The sequence below is a fragment of the Acromyrmex echinatior genome, chromosome 3 (genome assembly GCF_024713525.1).
Source record: "Acromyrmex echinatior isolate Ae372 chromosome 3, ASM2471352v2, whole genome shotgun sequence".
Taxonomy (NCBI): domain Eukaryota; kingdom Metazoa; phylum Arthropoda; class Insecta; order Hymenoptera; family Formicidae; genus Acromyrmex; species Acromyrmex echinatior.
In genome coordinates, this window is record NC_141854.1 from 17,308,051 (window position 1) to 17,324,932 (window position 16,882).

Consider the following 16,882-nt stretch of genomic DNA (forward strand, 5'->3'; position numbering starts at 1 on the left):
TGTGAGAAATTAGCTTATGATATCTTAAGACTGTACTTAATACGATTTTTAATGTAAGAACTGACTGAATATTTAATCGGAATTTGATCGAAGTCATTTCAGAAAAATTCATCTCTGTGCTCATTCATGTCTAATCGAAAAATATTTCTATTTGGAGATGTATCTTTCGATAATTGACGAGATTGACCGGCTTGACTCTCGCGCGAAAAATAAGGCAGTTTCGTTGCGCAAGCTCGCTTTATCGTCATCTGGTGACGAAAAGCGGCATTTATCAGCATTCATGTCTCACTTTTAGCAGCAAAGACAGTTTAATCAGTTTAGTGCAATTCAGGATTCACGATAACATCAGATAACATTGTATGCAAATCGAGAAACTAGGTAGAAAACTCCTCTAACCTCTTACTATTCTCGGCAAAGCCGAACCATGATGGAAAATTTCATATCTCAGTATTATTTGCAATATCGTTTGATCTGTCAATTGCTTTTTTGCGAGCTCTCGTAAATAGGTTACCGACAAAAGAATCAATCGATTATGCTCTTTACATTCTCGAATATATTCATACAATTTCTATTTATCATTTCTCGTTTCAAGAATTTTCTCTCAAATAAATTAGATAAATAAAAACCATACATGTAACATAGTATATTATATATATATATATATATATATTAGGTGTTGGAATTAATTCGTAGCGTTTTTAATGAAAGAATGTTATTTATTTCACATGAGCATTAAAAAATACATTAATGAAAGTACTTCCCATCACTTGTAAAACGCTACGAATTAATTCCAACACCTAATATATATATATATATATATATATGTGTGTGTACACATTGTATGTAAATATGTTCGATTGAAGATAAATTAAGAGAATGAAAACATAGGGTCTGTGGTTTGGTATGCAAGTTAGCTGCTTGTGATGAAAATCCAGCAATACTTTATGAACGTCTCGTTTTTTTTCTTTCGAATTATCACAAATGTTATTATAAAAAAATTATTATAAATGTTCTTTTTTTTATTTTATATATTTATTTATCTTCAATAAATATTTTCTCTATTTTGAATTGAATATTTAAATATTTTTTTTTTATATAAATTATTTTATCTTTCTATAATTCTTTCTTAGATTTATATTCATGTGTGAATTTTGCTCTTATCCATATTTTATATATTAACTATTTTCAATAAATATTTTCTCTATTCTGTCTTGTTTAAATATTTTTTATTATGAAAATATTATATATCTTATTTTTCTGCTTACATTAATTATCTTTCTACAAATCTTTCATAAAGCTATACTCAAAACATTCTTTGCTTACACACGATAATAAACACTTTGCAGAATACACTGTTTTTGTTTACTAAAAGTTTAATATAAATATAAATACATATATACAATGAAAAACAACTTTAATATTCTCTACGATATTAAAAGATTTTAAAAAATATGCTATTTTATTTTTGAATATATTTTTTACAATGTTTAATAATAATTCTCAAAGGAATTATATTACATCAAATATAGTTAATATAGTTTCGCTTTTATTTCTTTCGTGAAACTTGTTCGAAATAAAAAATGATTGTCTTATTATATAAAATACCAATTTCGAAACATGATGAAAATAGAAAAATGTATTATGTAACATAGTAATAACAGATAATAGATAAGGCAGTAATATTGACGTAAAAACATGGTTTTCAGCGCATCGTATTCTCGTTCATCTTCACTGTTCCATCTCATTAGATTTTTAAATATCCCTATTCTAAATATTAAGTTGCAAAATGTCCGTCGACACATATAACAAAGTCACGCACTGCATTTTCGATATGGACGGTTTATTGCTCAGTAAGTATCGAGACAAATCAGATATACTTCTGACCATTCGATTCAAAATTAGTCTGTATCACGTTTTATTTTAGATACAGAACATCTGTACACCAAGGCTTTCAACCGTATCACTAATCGTTATGATAAAGAATTCACGTGGGAGCACAAGGCACAAACGATGGGTTTTAAGACCAAAGACGTTGCCGAATACGTGGTTGAGACATTAGAATTACCGTTAACAAAGGACGAATTCAAGAAGGAGATTGTTGGAGTCTATCAGGAATTGTTTCCGCACACCGATCCCATGCCAGGTAATGCTCTGTACCAAGATACATCAGATGTATTCATAATTTAATTCCGATTGAATTATTAAACAATAATTTGTATAACAGGCGCCGTTAGGTTACTGAAGCACTTGAAAAAGAATAATATTCCGATTGCGTTAGCCACGAGCTCGGACCAAGAAAACTATGAATTAAAAACCAGTCGCTGGCACGATCTCTTCGAACTCTTTCATCACAAAGTGCTCGGCGGTTCGGATCCTGAAGTCGTGCACGGAAAACCGGAGCCTGACATATTTTTCATAGCTGTCAAGCGTTTCCCTAACAATCCGGATCCTTCGAAGGTAACGTAATAGTTTGAATCCGTCAAAGAGACAGTTATTTAACTGTCAAATATAGCATGTAAAATATTTTTTATTAGGCTTTATTTGAACTATATTTAAAGACCAAAAATAATTAAAATCTAAGAGTCAATTAATTATCTTATAGTGTTTAAGATTATAAATTTCTTTTTAGTGTCTGGTTTTCGAGGATGCGCCGAATGGCGTGAAAGCGGCACTTAGCGCCGGAATGCAGGTTGTTATGGTGCCGGACCCGATGCTTCCCAAACGTTATACGACCGAAGCGACTCTAGTCTTAGATAGTCTGGAGAAGTTTGAACCGGAAAAGTTTGGACTACCTCCATATGAGATGTAATATAACTTTCTCTGAATTTCTCGCATATATGGACTCGTGAATGAGACGTACATGCACGGAATTATTTTGTAAAGGACAATTTAATTTGTAAAATTTTCTTAGATATAGTCTTTTTGATTTTTATCTTATTTCTTTAATTGATACGTTTCTCCTTTAAACTTCTTTATCTGTGTCGTCAGATATATCCCCCAGTTCGTCAAAATCCTCCCACGTACCATGATTGACAAACATTCCCGCAGAATTAGCACTGGCACTGCTGAATATTCCTGTGATATTTACACATGAAAATTTATTTCGTTTCAATTGCCTGTCAATTGCTTCTTTTAGTGTGTTATATGCGGCTATCATATCCCGTGAACATTGAGATAATAAATCTGTAAAAAAAATTAAAAAATTCAATTCTGATGTTTTCGTAACGTAAAATGCGATAAAAGATTTATTACGTTTGTAAGCTGGTTGAGTAATGTCGAACATTTTATGATAATAGTACAATTGATTATACAGATCTGTTCCAGAATACTGAAAAAGAAACATACAAAAGTGTATATTAACATTGTACAGTCTTAAAATATAAATATAAAAATATACGAAATTGATTTAGTGAACTTACAACTCTATTCATAGAAACGTCCTTGCACATTGAACAATCTGGAAATTTCTTCGTGAAATCCAATGGTAGTCGTCTTGTTCTGTTGGAACAAAGTGGATTTTCGCATTCCAACCAACCATTGTAGTACTTAGTAATTGCTTTTCTCATGGCAAGTTGAACTACATTTTGTATCACATTTGCATATTTCCAAGGTGGTAATTTACAATCTTGATTAGGGCACATGCTAAGTGATAACTGTCGACCAGAATGCTGCAGAAAATAACATACATAAATATTTAACAATATAATTCTCATAAAAAATATCAATTTAATTAAAAAATACGATATATATTATAGAAATCTTGAATTATATAAAACACAAAGAATCATATACAATGAAGAAAAACACACTTACAAATTCTGTAACAGTATCCTTAATAATTATTTCCGTATTACATCGTTCATTTTTGCATTTAAATGTCAAAGGAAGACAATTGTTGAACCTATCATCATTAATAGCTAGCGGTAAGTTTAGGGTTGCCTCGCATGATATCGTCTTAGGTTTATAAATAAATTGTAAACCTAATGAACAAATTGACATGTAAAATATAATGCATTATTCCATTTCTACAACTTACAAAAACTTTGAAATACCTAAATTGTTGGCTAAGAAAACATCGTCGATACCCTCGATTGGCTCACAAATTCGTAACACTACAGGGAATATTTGACTTAGCAGATAGTAATTGACATCCACCTTTAATTTCTCACTATTCTTTACTTCATCAATGTGATACGCCCGTTCCGTCGCACTCGCATTGGTTTCATCCTAATATTAAAATAATCTTTCTTCATGTTTGTATATTTTTATCGATTTTCATTTCTATAATTTATTCAGAAAATTTACTAATTAAAATTGTGAAAAGAAAAAGAAACCTTGCATATAACGTATGGCAGAGTGTCACCGGCTTTCCACATCCGACCACCCGCTTTGTTTAATCTAAGTGCTACCATAACATGAGACAATTGTTTTTTATCTGGATACGCATCTGGATTTTTCGACAATTGTTTAGTGATAACAAATGATGACAGTGGTGTCGTTCCTTCCTTTACACTTTTCGCAACATTTTGCAAAATCTGCACGACTTGTTCCAAACGCGTTTCGCTCGACTGATCGCAGAGAAGTATATCCAAAATTTTTCTAAAAGAATAAATAATTCAAGTAAATTTGAATGAAATTAATCTCTGAAAAATATCGAATGTATTTGCTAACTTTCCAGTGTCGCAAGCTAATGGACACCAATCTCTTCTGACGATATCCAAACCTTTGTGTTCCTGCGTCAATTGTATTTGACCATCTATTTTCGACATCATAACGGCGGCATATTTCTTCTTTTGTAATAGCAATAGATATCGGAATACTCCATCGATATCTAATTCGACTTTCTTATATCGGTTATTGACTTCGCGCATAATCTAAAAAATATTTAATTCTAGTGTTGCTAATATCTCTGCATGATGTAAATGTAAAATGTATTACGAATTATAATACAAATTAAACGAAAATCACTTTTTTGCCGATCAAGAAAACGTCGTCGTATTCCAAAATATTGGTGTTTATCATTAAAGAATCAGTATCACCATAAATTACTTCGTACTGCAGTTTCTCAACTAAGTGCTTCGTATCCTCCAGAATCTCCCGACCCTTGGCTGAAGAATCGTTAATATTTTATATTATCAACATGTATTTTAAATTTCTATTATATATCTTACCTGTTATCAGAGCAGCGAGGCCTTTAGCATAAAATCGACAATGTGTCGCTCCTAAACATCCATACATAGAATTAGCCGTGAGCTTCAATGCCATTTGCCTGATATGATAATCCATTTTCTGTGCTGGTGATAAATTCTTTTGCGTTTTCATAAGCTGTTTGATCTGCTGTCTGCTTTTGACTAACTTGTGAATCTCTGTCGGAACTACACCTGGCTCCAGATTCGACTCAGGAATAGTTAATTGCTACACCATGGAAATTTTAATATAATTAAAAAAAAAAACGTTTTAATATATATAAATATTTGCTGCTCGATGTGAAAAAAATTACCTCGACGTCAGTATATGCCGCACCGGGCACGGTGGTAAAACATAAATTGTATTCCTGTATAATACTCGGATATAGGGAATTGAAGTCCATCAGAAGTACCAGTTTATCGTAGAAACCTTTCTTCGGCTCAAGCACTAGACCTCCAGTGTACGCCGCAGCCTTCCTACGCGGACCATCTAGTAAATATCTGGTATTAGTGTACCAAGCATAAATAATAATTTCGTAATAACAATGTACAAAAATATATAAAGATCTCACCATCCTTCTGCTTCTTTTCAATTTTTTTATCTGGCGTTATGTAATCTTTCAAATTAAAAGCATGCAGCAACAGATACTCATTCCTTTCCGCTCTTCCGCCTAATAGCGTCCTTGATAAAATATTGCCTATATTCATTCAATTATTAATAAAAAAACTAATTGCAATTAATATTATTTTATTAATAAAAAAAATCTTAAAATGTACCTGCTAAACAAGTAATTTGAAGTGCGAGTGGTATAACGTTGAGATCCATCACTATAGTTATAATGTATTTTGCTTCTTTTAATGTTACATGCATTAAATTTAACACTTTATCCGCTGTATTGAAAAATAATGGAGTTTCCGCTGGCGTAATCTCTTTATATTCGTGTTCCTTCGTCTTTAATACCTAAATATTTGTCAAAATTGTTTAATCATATGAACAATACAATATCAATGTGCCGAATATGACTTACTGCGCTGCAAAGTGATTGCAGATCATAACTCCTAACTTTTAAGTTCAATTCTTTTGCCGAAACTTGTATATCACAAACTGGACGACCGACAAACGCTTGATTAAGGATTATTTTTCCCTGTATAAATATTACTCGTCATCTTGTGTTAGAAAAACTATCTTCGTATATTCATATATATGCCAATTACATAAACATAGTTTTAGTATACTATGTAAATATAACATATTAATTGTAGTATTTTAATTTTAATTTATTGAAAAGAGATAAAGATATATTTTACCCTAAGTAAGGGAGGAGTCGATGATTTTAATCTTCCCATTCTGTTCCAATTAGACACTTTTAATGTAAACATTCTCTGCATTAAAACATCGAACTGAAATGCACAGTCATAGCCTATTATTAAATCAGGATCCACTTTCTGTATTAAAGTTAACAGCTCTTCAAGTAAATCGCTTTCAGTTTCACATTTTATTACTTCGGTATTCGGAACTTTCAGGAAGGCATCACGAATTTGCCGTGGCCAGGGAGTATCTCGTGGACGTGTAACAACTGTAAAAAGTTAATTAAAATTAATACTTAGTCTTCATTAATATTTTAATATGAATGAAGAATCATCTATAATTTAAAGATAAATGAATGTCTTACTTTCTCTGTCGAGAATAAAAATCTTTTTTTTCTGTATTTAAATTACAAAACAATATTACATTCTAAAATATCAATTTAATTATTTTAAAAAATGAAGGAAATAATTAGTAAATAATGTAATGTAAAAGTAAACTTACAACAAAATTGACGTTCATAAGGCGGCTTTGGTGGTTCCTTATCAACATTGTACTTATGATGAATTAATACAACAACCATCACTACTTCATTCTGCAACTTCGCATTTAAAGACATCCTCACATTTATAGTCGCTATTACCATTGGGGGCTTAGCTTTCTCTTGGGAACACAGCGATATATTGTTCATGTCTGAAGTAACAACCTGTTGTATTATAGTATAAAATAAATGTATCGAATTTATTTTTTATTGTTGTAACATGATACATATATTTACGTACAATCTGTGGGCACCAAGCAAATCGCCCTGCAGTGGGTGATATATTCTTAATGTCTAACCAGCAAGGTCCCTTAATTTTTCGTTCTATAAGCAATAGCTCTAATGCATTCACTGTTGTGCCAAAAACGTGTTCTATCGCCGGACCAGAGTAATTCGAATCGATTGCTGGATAGCGTGCATTATATCTGACTTCCAAATAGTCTGAAGTTTTCGGTGTACCCTCCTTTTCAAAGGAATAGTGCTTCTTCACTTCTTTGCAATTGAACTCCATTATACGCATCTTATTGGCGTACTCATCGAACTCTTTATACACATCTTCCATGGTAGTTAATTGCGATTCAGTGTTTTTTATCTGCAATTCACAACCGTAAAAAAAATATTCTTTAGTAATAATTTAATAATAATTACAAAATACTAATATATCCAGATATTAAATAAGACTAGAAATAAAAATACAAAAAAACATTGGAAAATATACATACATATTTTCTGGGCAAGAGATATATTCTCCTTGGAATACAATGCACCATAACACAACATGAACAGTATGTATCATGGCTAGATACATAAGTCTTGCCGAAGAGATACACAGTTCCAGGATTCTTGTAAGGATTTTCATATGCATCTAGATAGTAGAACCTAAATACTTCTTCCTCATCTTTTGTCTTGACTAGTTGTGGCGCTACTTCTGTTAAGTCAATGGCATTACCGATTTTCATACTTTTAATAGAAGTTTTATGAGCAGGAATCTTTACACCTATTTCAGGAGTCTTTACATCTATTTTTTGAGATTTAACGTTATTTATCGACGATGAAAAGTCAGTATCCATACTTCCATCATCAAAATCTATTGTGGATAGCTGCAATGTATTTTATATGTAAACTTCACTTCAATATCAATAATAAAATAAGATAATATAGACAACTCACATCTTCAACACATTCACTAAGATCCATTATAGGGGTATTTTCTTCCTCAATAATCTGACTCGCACTTTGCTTATTAGATTCTATTGATTTTTTTGTGCTTTGATCTTCTGACTTTGAATTTTCTTCAATTTTTGAATAATTATTTAATTCTACTGGTTTACTTGTACTCTTCTTCTGTGGCGCATCAAATAATGTCATATCATCATCATCCTCAATTATCTGACTTTCACTTTGTGGAATATTATCAAAATTTGATACAATTGTCACTAGTTTTTCAGATATTATTTTATCAGCTTCTTTTTGATTCATAGATGAAGCCTGATATGTTTGTCTATAATAAATGTGTATGCATAACTATAATTAAGTTTTACAAAGTATAAAATAACATAATAGAATTCATTAACTTACGTAATGTTAGAATGAACTGTATGACAAAATTTATTTCTGTTGCTTCCTAGTTTAGGACTACTTGTAGTCTTTTTATTGGTAGAAATCTCACTGAGCAATTCTCCCAAAATATCATCATCTTTAATCTGAATTACATTAACATCTTTCTTAGAAGGCATATTCCTAATCATACTTTGAATATCTCCTTTCTTCTTGTTGTCTTCCTTCTTTCTTTTTCTAGGGCCAGCCATGCTATTCCTCTGTTTTCTCGCTTCCCGGATGCTTTCTTCATCCAGATCATCATCAAAAATTTCTCTTCCATCTTCGATATACCCACTTTCTCCTTCAATATTTTAATTTGAATTTAATATATACATTTTTTATATCTATATCTTTTTATATTTCTTTAAAGTAGAAACTTAGATATATTTTATAAAATATTTCTCAAGTATGTCACTTTTTTAATATAATATGTTTAAATATGTTTAGATGATAAATATTTTTTAATAATAAAGTAATATAGAAACTCTTTTACTTACCATCATCAACTATCCAATCATCTCGTTGGCGTTTTAAAACAGTATTACTGTATTCTTTCTCATCTACTTCATCATAAACATTTTCTAGCTCTTCAACCTCATATTTGCGCTTGTTACCACTTCGAGCTTCCTTCAATCTTTCCAGAGCCGAGAGCCTGCCAGTCTTATCGATCTTCTGACGCCTGGACCTGCCAGACGTAGATGCTAAAACATTATTCAGTAAAGTAAAACTGTACTAAAATAACTGTAGTTATTTTAATTACATGTGACACGATGAGAGTGTGATATAATACAATACATCCTACTGTACTGTGAGATCATCCATAAGAAAAACTATTCTTTCAACAATTAAAAATACATTATAAGAATACAATTACCATCTACTGAATTATCAAGAATATACATTATAAACTTAAAGTCTATTTCCTATGAGCTGAAATAGTATATACTTTTAGAATTTAAAATAAAATAAGTATATTTCAGGCAAATAATATTTAGCGAAATCGAAAAAGGAATTTATAATGCAGTCTAATACAGGAATAAAAACAGACCTATATATGTAAACAAAAGGTGTGGCAGATTCAGATTGAATATATATTTAGAGACATTCACGAGTACATGTAATAATATATGTAATAACACACTTATCGCGACGTGATACTCAAAAATTATATTCGGTGGTACTTACCCTGCGAATCGTCCATTATATTCTTCTCGTAAAACACATTTGACAACACTTACGCGGCATCTCACGTCATGATAGTTCCACAAGTTTTGGCGGGAAATAAATTTCCCAGCGACAGAAATATCGCGATATCTTGGGATATTCGATTTAATTCGAGAGGAGTAGAATATTTATTTCATTGGTCAATTGAGTCAAGTCCTAGTGAATTTGTTCACGTTGATAATTTTTATCTCGTTACAAGATACAATCGATCTCCAGAATGATTCGAGAAATTTTAATAAAGCACATATTTTCTGAAAAAGCGGAAGACAAATATTATTACAGATAAATAATCAGAAATTGATCTTACAATTAGAATCAAGATAATTTTTAATATTCTATGTATAATGAATGAATATCGCCCTAAAGCATTATTTTTATGTGTTTCTATTTAGGTTGCGTTCCGCTTAATTTTCGCAACGCTCGCGAGCATCATTTTGTCCTTGTTTAATATTTGATAAACAACAAGGATAAAAAAATGATTCCACGAGCGTTGCGGGCATTAAGTGGAATGCACCTTTATATTCTTGTTTATGATTCTTCTTACATGATTCTTGAGAAATTCACTTCGCGAAGTCAGGAATGTTGCAAGGTTGCATCACTGCATCGCACACTTTGAAAATTCGCGCATTGCAGCAATGGTTGTTCGTTGGGATGTGAATACCTTTGAGGAGGTTTCGCACAATAATAAAAGACAAGGAGAAAAATTCACAAGTAGCAAAATGGACAACAGAATATTTTTTTCAAGGTATTATTACTACAAATCTCCCTGAAATTCATAACCTCGCTAGACAATAAACGGTTGCAGGATGTAAAAAAAAGCTCCTTCTAGAGCTTAGATTTTTGCATTAATGCCCATTTCTATCAATGTAGTTTAATTTTAATCTTGGTTCAATTAACTCTTCATCTCTAATTCTAAGAATTAGAAAATATGAAGAGTACACAAATTGAACCAAGATTAAAATTAATTCAATAATTGATAAAAACGATTAGGCTTAAATAGATTATTTTAATAATAATTGCACAATTCCTTCCCATCTTTTTTGCATTTGCATTGCTTTACATTATGACACTTTAATGTAATTACAGACATTCTATCAGTTTTCTATGTAAACCAAGACCCCGCAGACCATTAGAAGGATATATGCGTCGTTCGAGTTCTCTACAATATGAACCATGGAAAATGCAAAATATTCATAAGGTATATACAATTGATAATATTTTGCAGAATTAGATCCATTCGATTGTGAAATACTATTAGGATGTAAAATAAGAGTTTTAATTTATCGATTTATCGAAAATATATTATTGCACAAGTGCACAGACTTGATTTAAAACGATTTTACGGAACAAGTTGGCATATAATATATAACTGGTTTTTAATCAATGAATTAAAAAACTTGTGTATTATCTCTGGCTTATCTCTTAAACAGGTATATCATTTTTAGATTTTTGATCCATTACAGATGTACATACAACCTGTATCACAAACTAAGTATGAGAACTCTTCTAAAAATAAAGAATCATCAACGGAAAGCTCTTTGGCGGAATTTAGAAAGAACTGTTTGTTATCCCAAGCTAGAAAAAGGTTTTCTAATTTATTATCGATATCTTCTTTGCCTAGAATAATAGTAAGTGTTATTATTGGTATAATTCTAGGACTAATTTTTTTGTATATAACAAAAAAAAATACAAATGGAAAAAAAACATAGTTTAAGTCAATTGTTTACACAAGTCAAAAATCATGAAGAATATTACAGTCAAAGTATATATAGTCAACAAGTTTATTTCACATTTACAGCAATTTTTTTTGCATCATATTTTGTCTAATTTATGTCAGCCATAGTTATTATTTTTTACGTAATAATTGTAATGGCTTGATATTCTTTCTCTTAAAATGACAAAATAACTACAAAATGATGAAAATGTCAAACTAGAAACTTTAATTCTTTTTCATCTATATCATTTATATTTATGTGATTATGTAAACAATTATTATAGATGCAAGAGAAAGTTATCAAATTTATTTCTCAATTTAAGAGAATATAAAACCTAATAATAATAATAATAAACCTTGTTAATATTTGTTATTATTATTTGTTGTTGATTTATATATATTATCTATATATACATATTATTTTGTTATCAGTATTTTTTATACAAGTTTAATTTTATTGAATTAATTTTGAGTGAATCTTTTTCGTTACAAAATACTTATACATATAAAGAAATATAAAAAATTGTCCAAAAGAAATAGAAAAAACTAACAATATTACATTGTGATGTTATATCTATTGCTTTCATATGATATATAATTTTAAAATACTAAATACATTATTAGAATTATTTTTGTATATAATGCTCCATTTTTATACTAGTGTATAAGTTATTAATTATAATAATCAAGCATTGTCAAATATCATATTTTGTTTACTGCCCATTAATAAAGTTTTTCAAAATCGCAGGGAATATTATAGATTACTATTACAATTATGCGTATAAAAATAATAGATTTTTGGTTTATAACAATAAGATTTTATTTTGTATGCGAATTATGATTTAATTATATTAATAAACGGTTATGTTGTAAACCTATTTTTCAATGTATATTAATAATTCATCTTGTAATGTAATATAAGTCTTATATTATTAGATCTTATAATGTAATTCGTTTGATAAAAATTGATATTGAAATTCAAATAATATAATTTTTGCGCGTCACATTCGATTTCGTCACCATCTAATAGAATGGGTGCATTAGAAACCCTCAACAGTCTGGCAAAGCCATAAAACTTATAATGAAAGGGAAAAAGCTTATCCAACCAATGAGTGCAAAGAGCAAGACTGGTATGATCAACACGATATTGCAAACTCTTTGAAGCATTTTTTAATTGGTCAGTTTGTAAAATTCTTTCTTCTAATTGGTCCATCAAACGCTTCAAAGCATTTGTAGCGAGACTTTGACCACAGCCTGGGAAACAGAAAATGTATTGTATATTTCTGTCCTGCTTAGTAAGGCTGGGTTCACACTTTGACAGAAAAGCGGAAGCCACTCAGAACTCGCGGAAAGACAGAAGCAGACAAGCGAAATGTATCGTCTACTACTACTACGAATCTGATTGTCAAGGTGGCCTCGATGGAAAAACAGAAAGCGGAAAACCAGCAGCTAATCAGAATTCGTGCTAGTAGTCGACAATTTCAGCTTTTTGTACTACTTATTACCAGCGCGAGTTCTGATTGACCCCTGCTTTTCCATCAAGGTATGAACGCATCCTAAGGAGCTTTGTACAATAAAAGGAACAGAGAACAGAGAATAAGATTTCAATCTATCAGAAATCATGTATTGTGAAACATACAGTTTCTAATAAGTTGAAATTCTTATTCTCTGTTCTTTTTATTGTGCGGGGCTCCTAATTTTTCTTCTTTTTGCGCATGTGCCAAAAGAGAGTAAAAGAGAATAGAAAGATATATTTCTGTCCTTTTTAGATCTTGCTCACAGCTCGACGTTCATATTCCCCTTCCATTACTATAAGTTCCATTACTATAAAGGCAAAGCAATGTTCAAGTTTTGATTGATGCAGCCATTATGTGATAAAATTTTCATGTCATCCTTGTTTAACCTTCGGTAAATAACAAGGATAAAGTAACCTAGGTGTCACTAGTTTGCACCATCATGGCGAGTTTGTCAGACTCTCCCTTGAGGGTCTCTAGGGTGCACCACTCGTGACCATTCTACATAGTACGTCGTCCTACATGGCTACGAATCTATGCTCGAATTTTAACCCGTCAAATTTATAACGAACTTCAGAGAGAGGAGATTTTATATCTGACTAATCTGACGAACCACGAGTTGCAAGAGGGTAAATATTCTTTTCTTTTCGGTGAAATGCTCGCATAACAACATTAGTTGGTTGCTAACAATCTGCATCTATTTATGATCGCTTCGCGGATGATAATGTAATCCCAGATGATTTCGGAGCAACCCGAGCCTCGGTAATGACTTCTAGCCGTATATCTAATGTTTGCCACGGACGAGTGAGTGATAAAAAAACAAAGAGAAAGATTATACGCTGACCTTTGTATCTCGATGATTATACTTGTGTGAAATATATTGTTGACAAGGAAATATTGCATTGTGCACTTAACCAGTTTAAAAAGAATATTGTTATTTTGCAACTTGAGATAAAGAGTCTGTAGCTGAACTAGTATACATTATACTTAAAATAGAAATAAGTATATATTTGAAGTTTAAAAGCGAGATAGAAAAGCTGCACTTTTCATAAATTATATAATGTATCATTGGTATATCATTTTAACCTTGTTTACCGAATGTTAAACAACCAAATTTCATAACATTTTCTACTGGAACAATTTGTGCAATACACATTTGTGCAATACTGATACACAATTTAATGCAATTTAATCCTTTTAAGGTCGTGACAACAAAGAATATACAATTAAAAGGATTAAATTATTAACACTGAAAATGTATGAATTGATTTACATTCAATTGCACTCAGTATGTACAAGTGTTACACTAGTTTTTTTTTAGCAGAAAATGCTATTATTAGTGCAATTCAGTACAGCAACAAAAAATAGGATTAAAAAAATATATATTTTAATAAGAAAAAACATATATTTTAAGTAACTTAATGTCTTTTAACATATCTTGTATCTTTAACTCTAATTTTAAACTCTAAATATATATCTATTTTATTTTAAGAGAAGTAGTTCAGCTAAAAAGAATGTCAAATCCGACTTCCTTATTGTTATTACATGTTAGGATTCACTGTTTATAATAACTTATAAACTGTTTGAAAAACACATTCATTTTATACGTTTTTTCTGATATATGAAGAGTTTTGTATCAATGTATCAAAATGAATGTATCAAAACACAGACTGGTATTTTCAGTTGGTTTTTTGAGATCGTCATTTCGGTCTTAAGAAGCTAGTAGATTCTATAAATAGTCTATGTTATTTTAGGATTGTATTAAATAAGGTGGTCTTAAATATAAGAATATCGACTATAAATATCAGCCTAAGTTTGTAGATAATATTATACTTGAGTTTATTATATGGCGATCGCCATTATAATAAAAATGTAGTTTCAGTTATAATGTCAAAGACGCACAGTCCAACACATTTTAATGGAGAAACAGACAACTTTTATGATCCAAACTTTCCTGCTGAAATTAACACGCGGATGCGAGTTCCCAAGAGTATTCGTGTAAACGGAGATTATCCAAACGAAGATATCGCTATCACAAATAGAGCTACGTGGAATCAAATACCTGGTATGGATAAACTTGAAATGCATGTACCAGAGAGGATTCTTGTTGTTGGTGAGATTTTATTTTGAAAGACTGAAATATTTTGCATTTGTGATAGAAATATTTTACTATTTTATTTTGCTCACTCTTTTATAATAAGCTTGTATAAATTATTCATTGTAGGACAAGAGCAACATGTTGGTACTAAGGCACCACCACCAGAAATTGTTTTAGAAAATGCTGTAATGCGCACTGAGCCAGCTATAGTTAGAGTACAGGTAATCTATTTAAAAAATTATGAATTGGCAATTTGTCATCAAATATTTATCATTATCGACAGACACCTCCGAGAATTTTGACTCTGGACAATCACTACTTCCCAGCAGTGGATGAAGATGATCCTCCTATAAATCACAATGAAGTTGCAAAACCAGTAGATGTACCTAAAACATATAATGCAGAAACACAGATAACAAGACATGTCAGGTACGGAACTCTTGACATTATTAGGATAGAATCTTTTGCAGAATATTTTGTTTCTTATTTGTTTTACTTTTATATAGAGAACAAACACCTTTTAATGCTCTCGACGTGTCTCTGCCGCCCACTGAGGAAGTTCAGCACTTACGTCGTCAAGTAGGTAAATTAAATCGCAGAGTGATGGCACTCGAATTAGACATGTTACATCGCCAACAAAGAGACAAGCTCCTGTATATCGCGACCGTAGCATATTTCATTTTAAAAGCTTTTTCCTGGCTAACCAGAAATTGAAGCAAATTGAAAAGAAGAAAGGAATAAAAAAGAAAAATGCCAGAGATATTTATTTCCTTAAAACAAAAAATGATAAACCAGCATTGAGTCATTCTTGCTGTAAGAAAGTATAACCAAAGACTTTTTGTCACAGTCTCGTGATCGGTCATCGGAAATAGACGACGATATAGCATACGCGTGTGAGTGTTTCTATATCATATAATTAAGAAGACAGATCAAAAGTATAATGATCGGATTGTCTTATCGTAATTAAAAGTAAATCTCGCTTATATAACTTTAAAGAATATGTGTGTACTCTGTTAGATTTGACAATATGTTATTGTTAATGTATATAAAACATTCGGGGAATTAATAAAGTGGGTCAATTTTCATATAATGAATATACCAGATAATAGTCATCGCATGTACACTAAATTGATCAAATGAATATCTCATTTTTATTTTTCAGTATTATGAAGTCCTAGAAATGATTTTTTTTTTTCGATATATCATGAAAATGATATTCGTTGTTACATTAATTAATCAAGTAGTACGATTTATTCCTAAATAGTTATTTTCTGTGGCCATAGCAGTTAGAATTGTAATCTTCTATTGTGACTAATGAGATTAATAAAGTTATTATTACCAAAATTTTATAACGTTACAAATGTACATTGTATAAAATTATGTAATTAGGAGTAATCTATACTTATGAGACACTGTGAGTCAGCATGAAAACCTTCCTTGTGAATTATATTTAACTTTATTTTTGTACTTCATATATCTTTTGTCATTTAGATTACTTACAGATAGTTGCTTTCAAAATTGTAATAAAAGTGTGTGTTAATATATTTTGTGAAACATTTTTTTTTTGGTTACATTATTAGAACAAAAGACTCTTATATTTTCCTTTAAAAAATTAAATTGAGAAAATTTTTGTTGGTACTATCTTTTAACTTCTAATTACGCTCCTATACTTATATAGAGGTCAAGTGGTTTAAATTATT

At 30.6% G+C, this 16,882-nt stretch overlaps 3 protein-coding genes across 9 annotated transcripts; 2 read left to right on the forward strand and 1 right to left on the reverse strand.

Moving 5' to 3' along the window:
* The first annotated feature begins 239 nt into the window (after window positions 1-239).
* On the forward strand, window positions 240-3,405 carry LOC105150358 (pseudouridine-5'-phosphatase). 2 transcript variants are annotated; one of them, XM_087403915.1, is made up of 4 exons: window positions 240-378; window positions 1,925-2,143; window positions 2,225-2,457; window positions 2,630-3,405. In XM_087403915.1, the coding sequence occupies exons 1-4, from the start codon at window positions 360-362 to the stop codon at window positions 2,807-2,809; spliced, it is 651 nt and encodes a 216-aa protein (XP_087260041.1). In that variant the 5' UTR covers window positions 240-359; the 3' UTR covers window positions 2,810-3,405. The 2 variants fall into 2 exon arrangements, with proteins under 2 accessions (XP_087260041.1, XP_087260039.1); XM_087403913.1 differs by lacking the exon at window positions 240-378 and adding an exon at window positions 1,709-1,850.
* Window positions 2,901-10,073, reverse strand: DNApol-alpha180 (DNA polymerase alpha catalytic subunit). 3 transcript variants are annotated; one of them, XM_087403898.1, is made up of 21 exons: window positions 9,818-10,071; window positions 9,130-9,333; window positions 8,612-8,933; window positions 8,204-8,534; window positions 7,756-8,133; window positions 7,275-7,625; window positions 6,997-7,198; window positions 6,495-6,763; window positions 6,215-6,331; window positions 5,964-6,147; window positions 5,759-5,884; window positions 5,501-5,676; window positions 5,172-5,415; window positions 4,969-5,108; window positions 4,672-4,874; window positions 4,335-4,599; window positions 4,053-4,227; window positions 3,814-3,980; window positions 3,420-3,668; window positions 3,253-3,328; window positions 2,901-3,183 (listed from the first exon to the last, which is right to left on the reverse strand). In XM_087403898.1, exons 1-21 carry the CDS (start codon window positions 9,831-9,833, stop codon window positions 2,963-2,965), a joined length of 4,416 nt encoding a protein of 1,471 aa, XP_087260024.1. In that variant the 5' UTR covers window positions 9,834-10,071; the 3' UTR covers window positions 2,901-2,962. The 3 variants fall into 3 exon arrangements, with proteins under 3 accessions (XP_087260024.1, XP_087260022.1, XP_087260023.1); XM_087403896.1 differs by having other exon boundaries at window positions 2,901-3,328; window positions 9,818-10,073; XM_087403897.1 differs by lacking the exon at window positions 9,818-10,071 and adding an exon at window positions 9,393-9,673 and having other exon boundaries at window positions 2,901-3,328; window positions 9,130-9,317.
* Window positions 10,074-13,528: 3,455 nt separating this feature from the next.
* Window positions 13,529-16,740, forward strand: Tango11 (transport and golgi organization 11). 4 transcript variants are annotated; one of them, XM_087403918.1, is made up of 6 exons: window positions 13,529-13,713; window positions 13,821-13,888; window positions 14,961-15,197; window positions 15,309-15,403; window positions 15,466-15,611; window positions 15,689-16,740. In XM_087403918.1, exons 3-6 carry the CDS (start codon window positions 14,972-14,974, stop codon window positions 15,894-15,896), a joined length of 675 nt encoding a protein of 224 aa, XP_087260044.1. In that variant the 5' UTR covers window positions 13,529-13,713; window positions 13,821-13,888; window positions 14,961-14,971; the 3' UTR covers window positions 15,897-16,740. The 4 variants fall into 4 exon arrangements, with proteins under 4 accessions (XP_087260044.1, XP_087260043.1, XP_011063559.2 ...); XM_087403917.1 differs by having other exon boundaries at window positions 13,821-13,846; XM_011065257.2 differs by lacking the exon at window positions 13,821-13,888 and having other exon boundaries at window positions 14,967-15,197.
* The last annotated feature ends 142 nt before the right edge of the window (window positions 16,741-16,882 follow it).

What these genes read in the sequence shown, in the direction of transcription:
- DNApol-alpha180 (XM_087403896.1), bottom strand. An exon ending in TTAGTGAATGTGTTGAAGAT is followed by an intron (nt 8,134 to 8,203) that starts GTGAGTTGTCTA and finishes AATACATTGCAG; the next exon opens with CTATCCACAATAGATTTTGA. An exon ending in TGCAATCACTTTGCAGCGCA is followed by an intron (nt 6,148 to 6,214) that starts GTAAGTCATATT and finishes ACAAATATTTAG; the next exon opens with GTATTAAAGACGAAGGAACA.
- Tango11 (XM_087403918.1), top strand. Translation starts at nt 14,972, where the DNA reads ATGTCAAAGACGCACAGTCCAACACATTTTAATGGAGAAACAGACAAC. An exon ending in CAGCTATAGTTAGAGTACAG is followed by an intron (nt 15,404 to 15,465) that starts GTAATCTATTTA and finishes CATTATCGACAG; the next exon opens with ACACCTCCGAGAATTTTGAC. An exon ending in CAGATAACAAGACATGTCAG is followed by an intron (nt 15,612 to 15,688) that starts GTACGGAACTCT and finishes ACTTTTATATAG; the next exon opens with AGAACAAACACCTTTTAATG.
- LOC105150358 (XM_087403913.1), top strand. Translation starts at nt 1,787, where the DNA reads ATGTCCGTCGACACATATAACAAAGTCACGCACTGCATTTTCGATATG. An exon ending in TATGGACGGTTTATTGCTCA is followed by an intron (nt 1,851 to 1,924) that starts GTAAGTATCGAG and finishes GTTTTATTTTAG; the next exon opens with ATACAGAACATCTGTACACC. An exon ending in GCACACCGATCCCATGCCAG is followed by an intron (nt 2,144 to 2,224) that starts GTAATGCTCTGT and finishes TTTGTATAACAG; the next exon opens with GCGCCGTTAGGTTACTGAAG.